Source organism: Xenopus laevis, chromosome 2L (assembly GCF_017654675.1).
Source record: "Xenopus laevis strain J_2021 chromosome 2L, Xenopus_laevis_v10.1, whole genome shotgun sequence".
Classification (NCBI taxonomy): Eukaryota; Metazoa; Chordata; class Amphibia; order Anura; family Pipidae; genus Xenopus; species Xenopus laevis.
This window is the reverse complement of record NC_054373.1, coordinates 42,182,715-42,196,464: the sequence shown is the minus strand read 5'-3', so window position 1 is coordinate 42,196,464 and position 13,750 is coordinate 42,182,715. Positions and strand designations below refer to the sequence as shown.

General features: G+C 39.1%; 1 protein-coding gene across 2 annotated transcripts in view; it reads left to right on the top strand.

Moving 5' to 3' along the window:
• baz1b.L (bromodomain adjacent to zinc finger domain 1B L homeolog) overlaps nt 1-13,129 on the top strand; it is a 42,323-nt gene extending 29,194 nt beyond the window's left edge. The window contains exons 14-20 of one of the 2 annotated variants that reach the window (XR_001934357.2): nt 1,152-1,299; nt 2,117-2,264; nt 3,860-3,981; nt 9,028-9,161; nt 9,519-9,622; nt 11,537-12,770; nt 12,855-13,129. Coding sequence is in view for 1 of the 2 variants with exons in the window: in XM_018246193.2 (XP_018101682.1) it covers nt 1,152-1,299; nt 2,117-2,264; nt 3,860-3,981; nt 9,028-9,161; nt 9,519-9,622; nt 11,537-11,873 (993 nt within the window). In the remaining variant the exon portion in view is untranslated. Of the gene's footprint in view, nt 1-1,151; nt 1,300-2,116; nt 2,265-3,859; nt 3,982-9,027; nt 9,162-9,518; nt 9,623-11,536 lie in introns of both variants that reach the window. The other variant, XM_018246193.2, reaches the window with a different exon arrangement.
• The last annotated feature ends 621 nt before the right edge of the window (nt 13,130-13,750 follow it).

The following is a 13,750-nucleotide window of genomic DNA, read 5'->3' as shown; positions in this document are numbered from 1 at the left end:
ATTCGGGAATCTCAAAATAGTGGATTCGGTGCATCCCTAATTAAAAGTATGCTTTGCCACCAAGTTTATTTTGACTTGCCTTTTTAAGCATAATCACTTGACACTGTCATGAGATGTCGGGTACTTGTAGCTTAAAATGTATACTGGAAAGTTATGTATAAATGGAAATTTCACTGCTGCCACATTGGCTAGATATTGTTTGGGCCTTAATGGGCAAAGAGAAATACAATTGGCATGTAATCCAATTGGGAAAACATTAAAACTGGCCACATACACTGCTTTCATGATTTAAACTATAGTATATATTTTACAATTCTGCTTCTGTTGTGTATTGGGAACCTATTTTGACCGTTCGAGAGAAACATGGCATTCATGGCAGAAACATGACACTGGGAGGCACATTTATCAAAGGTCGATTTTCGAATTCATATCCGTTTTTAAAAACTCCCCTAAACGTAAAATCGAATTTTTAAAAATGATGAATTTGATTGGAATTTTTAAAAAAAAAAAAACATGAATGTCAGGAAGGCTGCAAACAACTCCAAATTGATCCCTGGACCTCTCCCATTGACTTAAACAGCAATTCAGCAGGTTTAAGGTGACTTAGTCAAATTCGAGTTCTTAAAGGGCCAGAGTATGATAAATCTCGAAAATCAAATTAATTTTTTTTTAAAAAAACTAATCGAATTTGAATAACTCCCTAGGCGAATTTGAGAGTTTTGACCATAAAAAAAAAAAAAAATTTTTAATTCGACCCTTGATAAATCTGCCCCTACTTGACTCGGGTAGCTATACTATAGGTTTTAAGTTAATTCTGTATTACAAATTACTTTAGAAACCATTTTTATGCTCTTGGGTATTTCATTTGGTGCTGATTAGAGTCGGTCTGGCAAGTGACATTCGCCCTTAGCCATTCTCTTTGCCCCTTTATTGCACATGCTTCTGATCTGCCCATTCCGTATAGATACATAACCCAGATCTCCGTACCACTATACTATAACTATGAGGTACAATATGGGTGTATCCTGCCAAAACAGACAGACAGCTAGAAGGTGTACTTTATACTTACCACTGGAAGGTAATTGATTTTTGGATTCTTTCGTTTGAGTCCTCCGTCCTCGTTGTGAACAATTTTTTTTCTAATACCACAGGTTGCATCAGCTGTTGAGAAATGGAAAACTGCCATTCGGGATGCCCAAACATTTTCTCGCATGCATGTCTTGCTAGGCATGTTGGATGCCTGTATCAAGTGGGATATGTCTTCTGAAAATGCACGGTGTAAAGTGTGCCGCAAGAAAGGTACCTAAACCTACCGCTAGTTTATATTATAGAGGCAGAAGTGCACATTATAAATATCCCTTGGCAATTAAAAAAGAATTATGTCTTGTGGGCTTCTGTTAGTCACCAGGAAGAAGAACTCTACTAAAGCTAAGGCCACGCCATACAAATCTCTGCCTGAGGAGAAACGCAGACAGAAAATGTTTGCCCTAATTGCTCCTCTGTGGGGGAAACATTACTTCTGCTTGGATGCAGGCAGACACATAGATAACCTAGTTAAATGCAAAATATCACTGTGCAGCGCCGAAATCCGCTGCGGTATCCTGTGCCCGAGAGCAGGTAATGTTTCCAATTGCAGGCAGAGGAGCACCCAAGTGGAGGTAGGGTTTCTTTGCAGGCTGAAATCAGTATGGTGTGTCCCTAGCCTAAGAACACTTTCCCTCCTCTTTGGGTAATTTATACATGATAAATTTGTACCAGTTTCTTAGAGCAGCCAATGAGATGTTTGCTTTCAAGCAGGTGACCATTAAATGCTACCTGCCAAACTGCTGCATAATGGAAGGTTCGTTTAAAAGGATTAAGTTGTAGTCAACAGGTTGAACACTTTTTATCTTTATCACTTATTTATGAATACTGACCACATTTACACTAGTGCAGCAAACCACTGCAACTAATCAGATCTAGTTCCATTGTTTTACCTGCATTAAACTGGTCAGAGATTGTAGTTGTACTTCATCATTAAGAAAAGTGCAATGTTCCATCTCTATTTGTGGTGGTTTTGGCAAAAATGCATCTAACAATGTTTGTAATCTTTATTTTTTTTTTTTACTCTATCCAGGTGAAGATGACAAGCTAATTCTGTGCGATGAATGTAATAAAGCATTCCATCTCTTCTGTCTGCGACCAGTATTGTTTAACATACCCGATGGAGAATGGTTGTGTCCTGCATGCCAACCTGCAACTGCCAGACGAAGTTCTCGGGGCAGGTCGGTACTGTATAAACACACTAGTATCTACTGGAGAGAAATCTTAATTGTGCTTTTGAGTATTCTTGAAAACTTTTGAGCATCTTCAGTACAACTGAGTGGTGGGGATTTCTCACATTGAAACCGCTTAAGGGTAGTACAGTCACAGATATCCAATTACAATTGTTCCATTGAACTTAATCAGATATAAACTAAAAAAGTCAGAGGTATTTGCAAATGTTAATGCAAAGTAACATATTATTTATATAAGCTTTAAAACATAGGAGCAAAGAAAATAATTACCTCAATAAGTCTTAATAAGTTAAGAGTTAACTGTTGACCATTGCAGAGCTTAACGGGATATTGGAACGTTTACTTTTATGAGAAATGCCATCTTTTTAATAAACCCTCTGCTGCCTCCTGACTGACTTCAGTTTTCCAAAAACACCTTTTATGGACCTATGTCAGAGTCTTACTCTGCTCCTTTCGCAATAGCCCATACTTTGAGTTGAGGGCAGGCCAAACTCCTGATGGGCTTGGGCACTATTTACATTTATCATCAGCCTATGTGAATGTTGGCCTTCCTCCCCAAGGCTGATGTCAACAATTGAGGCATTGTGGAAAGTGGCTGTTGTGTGGAAGCCTGAGTGCAATGTCCAACAGTAAGTTTATCACCAGAGAGCTTATAAAAGGGATGGCGACTCCCTCATGTATCAGGAATGTGGAACCAGGGGCAGCGCCTGAAAGGATTCCTGGGGCGGCAAAAAGCCGCTCCTGCACCTTTAAGAGACGAATTTTCGGTTTTTGAACCGGAAATTCGGCTGTACTATTGCGAGAGAGCGCAATTGCGCTCTCCGCAATAGTGTTTCTGCCTCCCCTCCCGACACTTAAGTTGGTGAGGGGGGGCGGCATTGCAGGAGCCGCCTCAGGCGGCTCCTTGGTCAGAATCGCCGCTGTGTGGAACTATCGCTTTAATAAAATGCGACACCCCCAGCTCTGGAGCTGTCACTCAACAATCATTGGCTCTTCTAAGCAACCAAGTGATCTGAAAATTAATCAAATTAATGTCTACAAAGCAGGAAGACTATAAAAAGTTTGATAAATGGCTCCAGCTGTCAGTCATCAGAAAATGGCAGTTCTGGAAGACCAAAATGTTGGTGACATTTATGAAATAAGGAGCGCAATCTGCCTTTATTGAAAGTATTCTACTTTAAAATATACTTTTTGGTTCTTACTCTGATTATTATATTTATATAATTATAATACACAAGCCATGAATAGCCTTATAATCAGTTTAGTGATGTAATTTTATACTTTTTGGTTTTTGCTCTGATATAAAAAAATGTTATGCTTTGATATATATTAATTATAAATTAATTATAATACACAAGCCATGAATAACCTTATGATCAGTTTAGTGATGTCATTTTCCTCCGTGATTTATAACCCTGATTGTAAAATAAGTGTTGCAGTTATGGTCAGCCTGTCATTTCTAGTAACACAAAAGGAACAGCTCTGAATTTTTCTTACATTAGCTTTTATGAAGATATTGGTTGAATATAAGACTTTTCTTTACACACCAAGCATGTTTTTATAACAAGTTTCCTGTGTAACAGAAATTATGCTGAAGACTCCACTCAAGATGAAGATGAAGAGGAGGAGGAAGAAGAATCTGAGGAGGAAGACGAGGAGGAATCGGATGAAGAGGAGGAGGAGCAGGAAATGATGGGACAGAGATGTGAGTAAAATGTAGACTTTTAGCCAGGCTGCTCAGTTTTATGGTGGCTTTTTATGCAGACTTTTGCAATTGTTAAAGGGGTAGTTTAGCTTTACATTAAAGGAGTTGTTCACCTTTCAGTTAACTTTTAGTATGATGTAGAGAGTGATATTCGGAGACAATTTGCAGTTGGTTTTCATTTTTTATTTTTGTGGTTTCTGGGTTTAGATTTTTATTCAGCAGCTCTCCCTTTTGCAGTTGCTGTAATCTGGTATCTTGGATCCAAATTACCCTAGAACCCATTCACTGATTTGATAAAGAGACTGGAATATGAATCGGAGAGGCCTGAATAGAAAAACAAGAAAGAAAAAGTAACAATTAAAGTGTAGCTTTACAGAGCATTTGTGCTGTAAAATCTGTAGCCCCCCCCCCCCCCCTTTGAAAGCTGGAAAGATTTGGAAGAAAAAGGCAAATAACGCAAAAACAATTAATATAAATAATGAAGACTAATTTCAAAGTTGCTAGGAACGGGTGAACCACCCTTTTAAAGGGCACCTGTTGGCCGAAAATATTTTCCCCAACCAAAAGTGCAAGCTAATAGAGCCCTCACTCTGGTTGGGGCGTAGGTTTTTGTTTAAACTGGCTCTGCCGGGAGCTCCCTTCCAATTTGAGTGTCCTAGCGCTGGTGGGGGATTATTATTATCATTTATTTAAACTGCTGCCCTCAACCGGAGTGTGGGCTCCATTAGTCCACACCTTTTGTTGGGGAAAATATTTTAAACCAACAGGTGCCCTTTAACTTTTAGCATGATGTAGACCGGGTTGGAAGTTTCTGCAATATTTAGCTTTTTGTTTAGCAGCTTTCCAGTTTAGCATCTTATCTGGTTGCCACAGTCACATTTACTTTGGCAATCAGGCAGTGCTTTGTGTTAGTGACGTGAAGATGAATAGCAGATGGTATAAGTACAGGTATACAAACCTTTCTTTTATTCAGAAAGCTCCAAATCGCATGATTGCCTTCTCCCATATACTCCATTTTAATCAAATAATTCAGATTTTATTTTTTGTTCCTTTTTTGCTGTCATAATAAAACAGTACCTTCTACTGGTTCCCGACTAAGATATAATTAATCCTTACTGAAGCCAAAAACAACCCCATTAGGTTTGACTGATAAAAAAATTTAAAAAAATCATTAAAGTACGTTGATCCAAATTACAGAAGACTCCTTATCAGGAAAATCCAAGGTCCTGAGCATTCTGAATAACAACAGGTCCCATAGATGTAGTAATAAATAATATTGTAGCCGCACAGAGCAATAGTTTCATCTGGGTTGGTGACCCCCATTTGAAAACTGATATAGGTTGATTAGCAGTCAGATATTATTTTTTTTTAACAGGTATTTCTTTTTATTGATTTTGTTTAAACAAGGGGAGGGGGCTACAGAAAGAAAATAGGGGGGGGGAACAAAAAGATAGAGATTTATATAAGACCTTGGGAAGCTACAGCAGCAAAAGACAACACATTAGTAGACAACTAAAGTTCTAGAAAATAAACAATGAAAACCTATTGAAAAGTTGCTTAGAATTGGCCATTCTATAACATAAGTTACCTTAAAGATGAACCATTCCTTTAAGTGAAAGCTTTATTTCAGCTTATATAGTATATACAGATAGGGGACTTGTTATCCAGAATGCTGTTTTTGTGGGTAACTGATCTTTCTGTAATTTGGACCTTCATGCGTTAAGTCTACTAGAAAATTATATAAACATTAAATAACCCCAATAGACTGATTTTGCTTCCAATAAGGATTTATTATATCTTAGTTTGGATCAAGTATTATTATAAAGAAAAATGAAATGCTTTGGATTTTTGGATAAAATGGAATCTATGGGGACAGGCTTTCTGTAATTTGGATCTTTCTGGATAATGGTTTTCCAGATAACCGATCCCATACCTGTATTGCTAAACAAATTAAAATGGAAGGCCACGTTAAAGCAGAACAGTTGCGGGGGTTTTAGTTCTCCTTTAAGGTACCATTACTGGCACATTCGGGTATTTCTATTTCAACTAAATGGGGGGGCAGTTTCTGACCCTTCTCATGTGCCTTATGGTATTTTGTTTGGAGTCAGAACCTGCATGTGTCAATACTACGGCCCTCATGAAGTAGGACATTGAGTAATCACAGTCTGGATCTGTCCTTGACCTCGAGTTCTTTGCAATTTAAACTTTCTGTAGTTCAATTGTGTTTATTGCAATATTTCTAAACAAGGTCGGGTTTCAGCACTAAGGAAATCTTAATTACCTGTTGAACAGTCATGAAATGAAGAACAAATTTTTTTTTTTTAATCCTTGTACTGCATATTTGAAAGTTGTGTTTTTGAAGGGGTTAAATTAAACAAGGGCATTTCGAATGAGAACACACACTCGCACTCTCTCACTGCTGTTGCCTTTTGAAGAGATGTTTGTGTGCAAGTGTTGGACATAAAGATGAAAGGCCAGGGATAGAAGAGGATGAGCGTGTGTGTGCAGGCAACAGCCGCCTCTCTACAGAATGTGGCCACAGCGCGGCGGCAGGCGTTCAAGCTCAATGTTTTAGCCAATGTCCTAGTAACACCACATATGTTTGCCCCCTTCCTTTAGTAAGTTCATTTGTCACCGATTAACTTGGCAACTGCAAGCTCCCACTGTGTGGCCTTTTTTTTTTTTTTTTTCTTTTGCTACTACTAAACTCATCTCTCACCAGCAGCAGCTGTAGCTCAGCAATTTCACTTGGGTGGGGGAACAAATGTTTTCCTTGCAGTTGTCTGTGCGCATCAGACTCCATGTGGCTGGACTTGCTTTGCTTTTTAATACAAAGCAATATTTGCATGGAATCTAAGTAGAAGCTATGCTATTTTTAAGAGCAGTTTATTTTGCTATAAATAAACAGTACGAGGCCCAGGCAGCCTTTGCTTGTTTTTGATCATACTTTGTTTTTATAGACTGAGCAAATCTCTATTGGGGAAAAGGTATTAGATGTCCCTGTTGCAGGGTTGGGGTATAAATCCCTAAATATCACTGCTGACATCCTGGAAATGATTGTGCCTCTGGTGGAGGTCAGACTAGTAAGAGTCATCTTAAAGGAGATGACAGAAAGCAGTGGGGCTCATTTATCAACACTGAGCAAATTTGCCCATGGGCAGTAACCCATAACAACCAATCAGTGCTTGACTTTTTTCCGGCAACTGCAGGTAGAACAATGAATGCAACTATCTGGTTGCTATGGGTAACTGCCCATGGGCAAATTTGCCCAGTGTTGATAAATGACCCCCAGTGAGTTTTATGAAAGCAGAATTATAGGATGGAGCTGGGTTGAATCCTATATTTGGGTGAAACCCGTCTAAAAAGATATTTTTGCTAAATTTAAAAAAAAAGTAATCTCTTGGGAATATATGGGTGTGAATAAGTGATCTGTTTGAACGAGGATACATGCAATTTTGTAGAGAACCCAAAAATGATGCATTTGAGTTTAGATGCAAGGCGGGCAGTGACTCAAAGGTGAATCCTGTGATAAGGTTGGGTGAGCCTCTGATAGCAACAGACAGCTCGGGCATGTGAATAGTCGACAGTAGAAAGATTGGGAATTCTATTTTAAAGGAATCGTTCCGTATAAAAAATAAAAACTGGGTAAATAGGCTGTGCAAAATAAAAAATGTTTCTAATATAGTTAGGCAAAAATGTAATGTATAAAGGCTGGAGTGGCTGGATGTCTAACATAATAGCCAGAACACTACTTCCTGCTTTTCAGCTCTCTTGGTTTACACTGACTGGTTACCCTGGCTACCAGGCAGTAACCAATCAGACTTGAGAGGGGGCCACATGGGTCATATCTGTTGCTTTTGAATCTGAGCTGAATGCTAAGGATCAATTACAAACTCACTGAACAGAAATGTACCATGTGGCTCCCCTTCAAGTCGCTGACTAACTCAGAGTTATAGAGCTGAAAAGCAGGAAGTTGGATTCTGGCTGTTTTATTAGACATCTGTTCACTCCAGTCTTTATACATTACAGAGGGAGAAGAGATTTTAAGTTAAGACTAGATTGGGGCCTAAGGGGCAAATTTACTTACCTCCGAAGTTGTGCCAGCATTGACTTCGTCAGACGAAGTTTCGCCAGGGCGCCGCTAATTCACTAAAATCCAGTTGCGCTCAGGGAGGCGAAAGGTAGCAAAGTTGTTAATTCATCAAGCAAAGCGCAGTTACGCTAGCGATGTCTAATTTGCACATGGCGCCAGGTTAAAGTACAATGGACGTATATGTAGCAGCAAATACATTACACTACACAAGCCTTGGGAAAGCTTCATAAAATAAGAGTTATTTTGCCCTATACATGTGCCCACTGTATAGTTTAGGTGCCGTATGTTAGGAAATGTAGGGGGGAAGGAGGGTACCCCAAAAAAATATACAATCTTTTTCCAGCCTTGTGGGGAAGGCAAGTCTGGCGCAAGAGGTAACGTTCAGTAAAATGCGCAAGTTAGTGAATTAGCGTAGTTACGTCCCTTTGCCATATCGCAACTTCGCCTGCCATAAGGGTGCAAGGTAGTGCTAGAGTAGGTCCACTTTGCTTGCGAATTTACGCCAGCACCCGTTAGTAAATTGGCGAAGTAACGAGAATTTGCGCAAGCGTTAGCCGCTTCACACTTCAGTGAATTTGCCCTTAAGAGAGGTAATTGTGGCAGTAAGGTGAAATAGAAACCTCAATTTTAAATACCCCAATTTTTTTTTTCTCATTGTTTTACACCATTTTTGTGTCCCTTAAAAATATACTGCATAATGAATTTCTATAATTTTACATTTTCCTGGGTTTCATACCATTTTGTCTTATGCCCTGAAAAATGTAAAATTGAGAGTTCTACTGTGTGTGAAAGACTTGGAAACACAGGGCACTACCATGCTATGCAGACTCTGAAAGAGCCAATGCAATATAGTTTCAAGATGGAGTTGGTTATCTGCACTGTAAGATGTGTTGGCTGCTTAAAGTGACTGTGTATACACTTTAAAAGAAAAATTTTTTTTTTTACTTCTGTAGTGAGATCCCGCAAAGCTGCAAAAGGTAAACCGGGCCGGCCTGCTCGACGTGGGCGTCCACCAAAGAACAATAATCATTCTCGTGTCTCACGACAACGATATGAGGAAGACAATGGAGCTGATGTTGAGGAAATGGTAACGCAAGTTTTCTGCTGCTTTGTTTCCATTTATCTATATGTGTCTGTATAAATGTCTGTGTGTGTCATTCAGTTATTGTAATCAAAAAACAAAGAAATAAATATTCTCTTAAGGCAAATGCTCAGTAACTGTCTTGGGCCAATATATTTGCATAGTTACAGTTAACATGGGTTGAAAAAAGACAAAAGTCCAAGTCAGACCTGGATATTCTGCTAGTTCAAGATATTGCTGCTGGTAGATTGGTTTGCAACTTTGCATGGATGTGTTTTCGCCGTTTCTAGTCTATGTTGCACTTGCATGCTGACCATTAAAGGCAAAGTCTGGCTTTATATCAATCGACTTGTTTTTTTTCAGGTGCGTCAAAGCAAACCCACCTCTCGCCGCCAGAACCAGGAGCTTCATAAGTGTGAGGAGATTTTGGCAAAACTCATAAAGTACCGATTCAGCTGGCCTTTCAGGTATGTTTCTGTATGTAAAGCAAAATATTTTTGCCATAATTTATAACTGAATTTGCGTTCCACAAATGATGTTTTTATTCTTTAGTCCTCAGCACAGCACTGTACAGCGATTATCATTCTCATCAGTCCCTTCCATTGAAGCCTACATCTAAAATTCATATGATCATTACGCAATACATACACAGTAGGACCTAATGGATGACAATCCCTGTTCTACAAGATGCACTAAATTGTAGTGCTTTTTGTAGCCCTACATTTTGCTTTTTGTCTGTAGTGAAGTGCAAAATACTGACTTGTTTCTGGGATGAGATGGCATGAAGGGGTTGGATACAGTTGGGAAAAAGATAGGACAAACATGCTTTGTAAAATAGACTAAACATCCATGTCAGTTTTGTACTTTCTATAATGACAATGGGCCCCCTTGAACTTTAGGTATATATGAATGATCAGTGATATACATATTTATTAAAAGTATATACACTGTCACTTTAAAGGGATACTGTCAAAACGCATCAGTTAATAGTGTTGCTCCAGCAGAATTCTGCACTGAAATCAGTTTCTCAAAAGAGCAATCACTTTTTTTTATTTTTTTATTAAAAGTTTAATTTTGAAATCAAACATAGAGCTAGACCTATTGTCAGTTTCCCAGCTGCCCCCAGTCATGTGACCTGTACTCTGATAAACTTCAGTCACTCTTAACTGCTCTACTGCAATTTGGAGTGATATCACCCCCTGCCTTTCCCCCCAGCAGCCCATCAGCAGAACAATGGAAAGGTAACAGATAGCAGCTCCCTAACACAAGTTAAAGGACTAGTAAAATCAAAACAGAAATTTTTTTTAAAAATTTGTTCCTATACATTGAAAAAAAACACCAAGACAAATTCAACTTCAAAATCGCAAAGCCTTTATTAACAAATAACTTACTGAAACTCCGCTTCTGCGCCTCTTCAGAAAAGGCGACAGGGCAACAATCCATTGTGCCGTGCTCGATTTCTCCTCCCTGATTATCTCCTTTAAGGAAGGCATAGAGAAGAAATCGAGCATCGCATGATGGATCGCCCAAACGCTTTCTGAAGAGGAGCACAAGCGGAATTTTGGTTATTTCTTAATAAAGGCTTTGCAATTTTAAAGTTTAATTTGTCTTGGTGGGTTTTTTCTATGTATATTAACGAATTTTTTCAATGTTACTGGTCCTTTAACAGCTCCCTTGTAGATCTAAGAACAGCACTTAATAGTAAAATCCAGGTCCCACTGAGACACCTTCAGTTACATTGAGTGGGAGAAAAAACAGCCTGCCAGAAAGCAGTTCCATCCTAAAGTGCTGGCTCTTTCTGAAAAGCACATGATCAGGCAAAATGACCTGAGATGCACCTACACACCAATATTACAACTAAAAAAATACAAGAATGAAATTTTATCATCATTTATTTATATAGTGCTGACAAGATACCCAATGCTTTTTATATTTTTGAGTGAATTATTTGCAGTGTAAACAATGTAATTTAGAAATTAAAACTACATCATAAAAATCATGACAGAATCCCTTAAAAGTTTTTGGGATTGTGAAAAACCCAAATTAGCTTTATAAGGTGACCATGGTAACCACTGGGCCAATGTACTGGATTCCCACACAACACAAGTATTACAGGGTCTGTTGTTCAGACATTTACCACCAGTGCCGCTGCCAAGCTTGTTTTTGATGTGATGGTGTTGTATTAACATCATAAATCCACATTAGTAAATTGTATAATTATCGTCCCATGTTGGGTGTCCTCCAACAGGCCTACTCGACAAATATCTGGCCAAAATTATGTCCATCTGCCCTGTTTGGGTAAGGACCTAAAAAGGCTTGTTAAATGAAGATGACTAAAAAATAAGGTTGCAAACTGAACCAACTTTATCTTTTGATTTTAGGGAGCCAGTCAGTACTGATGAAATAGAAGGCTACACAAATGTGGTGACAACCCCAATGGACTTCCAGACCATGCAGAGCAAATGTTCATGCAGTAGTTACCAGACCGTGCAGGAATTCCTTAATGACCTGAAACTGGTATTTGGAAACACAGAGCTGTATTACCAACCTGGAAGTTCTCAGTTGTCCTGCTTGGAGAAGACTGAGCAATGTGCCCGAGACCTACTTGGCAAACATCTGCCAGCACACACTTATCAGAGGAGACATCGTAAGCACCAGGCTCCTGAGCAAGAGCCTGAGACGGCAAACCCCGGGCGGGGGCGCAAACGGAAGAAATGAAACCCATCAAAAAAGGGAGAGGGTTTGGGGTAGAGCTTGCGGAAGAATTGAGGGAAATGTAGAAATGGAGAGTTGGGGTGGCAGAACCTGGTGTTTTCCCTCTGATCCCATACATACCTTGACGTTTTTAATGCATCGGAGAGAATTTGTTGAAAAGATAAATACAGACGTGGGGAAGTCAGAAGCTAAATCCATTTATATTGTAGTGTTTCCAAAATTCGATTTCTATTGCCCACCAACTAAAACTGCTGCTATCTGGTTTTGTCATGGAACCCTCTCACTTAAGAGGATGCGGTTTATAACTGATCATGTCTATAAGATAACAGCTATGCTTCATTTTGGCATCTTCGTTTTGTTTTCTATCTCAGCCTCCACATTCGCTGCATATTCCCAGTGCTGCACATAGTGCTTTGTTTAGAGGGAGGGGGATCGCAAGGGCAGGGGGTTCTTTATTGTTCGGGAACCTTCCTAAGAAATGATGTAGTAAGTGTATTTCTCAGTTACAGAATTATTTTAATCAGGATAATGATTATTATGAGCTTTCTCTGACTTTTTTTTGGCGATGTTCTGCACTTAGCCTGTCCGTTAAACAAGTGGCTGTACTGCGTCTGACTTCTGTGATATATCCTCTATCTACCCTTTGTATTTATAGATTACCAGTCCTCTCCTTCTCGTAAACGTTCCCCAGGCAATCATTGGGAGGCTTCCTAAGGCTGAATAAAATAATGTATCATAACATTCTAAAAGAATCACCAGCTCCCCAACTTGGCCCGCCTCCCCGTGTAAATGCCACCAGCAAAGACAAATAACCGAAAAGACTGTTCTAGGAAGTGGATTTTGCTACGTTCTCCTCTCCCATTTAATGGGTTATTAAATATTTTTCCTCTGCCGACACAGGTATCCAAACAGGAGAGTCACTTTTTTTTTTTGTGTATTTTTTTTTTTTTTTGTACTGACTTTTATTTCCCCTTTTTTTTCTAGATATTCAATGTCTGCTTGTGATCTTGTATAAAGGGAGCCTTTGTCTGGGTTTGGCACATGTACAGTACAGTTTATATGAAAACAAGTGTTTGCCTTTATTAATATTAAAACCGAAGGAACATGTGTAAATCTGTCTGGAGTACACACTTTTCATTGTTTAGGTTTTTTTCTAGTAATTCCTCTTATTTTTATATCTGTTTTAAGCAATGTGGTTTTTATAATTATGCCTCGTAAAATTAAACTTTGTGATCCGTGCAGCATCACATTTATACTGACTTACGGGAAATGTGATTTTTCTGCTTGAACCAAGCATGAGCCAAAGTGGCTTGGAACCACTAATAAAGGCTGAAATTTGCCGAAGCGCTGAAATACACTACAGTTCACTATGGGGCAAATTCACTAACCGGTGAAAATTCACCTTACATCGCAACACTTTGGCAGGCGTAAATTTGCCTGGACAATGCGAATTCACGAAGATTCGAAGTTGCGCACAGGGTACCGAATGCTGGCGAAGTTGCGCTATCGAAAATATGTTCAGCAGTTCGAAGTTACGCTAGCGTTGGTTAATTTGCATACAGCGTGCAGTTAAAGTACAATGGCTGTATATGCTGCAGCAAATACATTAGACTACACAAGCCAGGGAACCTTAATAACATGATATAGATGTGTTATATTACCCTACACATGTGCCCACAGTTTAGTTTAGGTGCCATATGTTATCAAATGTGGGGGGGGAGGATTGTACCCCATACAAGATTTTACGCTCTTTTGCAGCCTATCACCCTGTAAAAAGGAAAAGACGCCAGCGTTTTTTGGGACTTAGAAAAAGGCAAGTCTGGTGATAGAGGTAAGTAAAATCAAAAAATTAATGAATTTGGGTAGTAACGCTCTTTCGC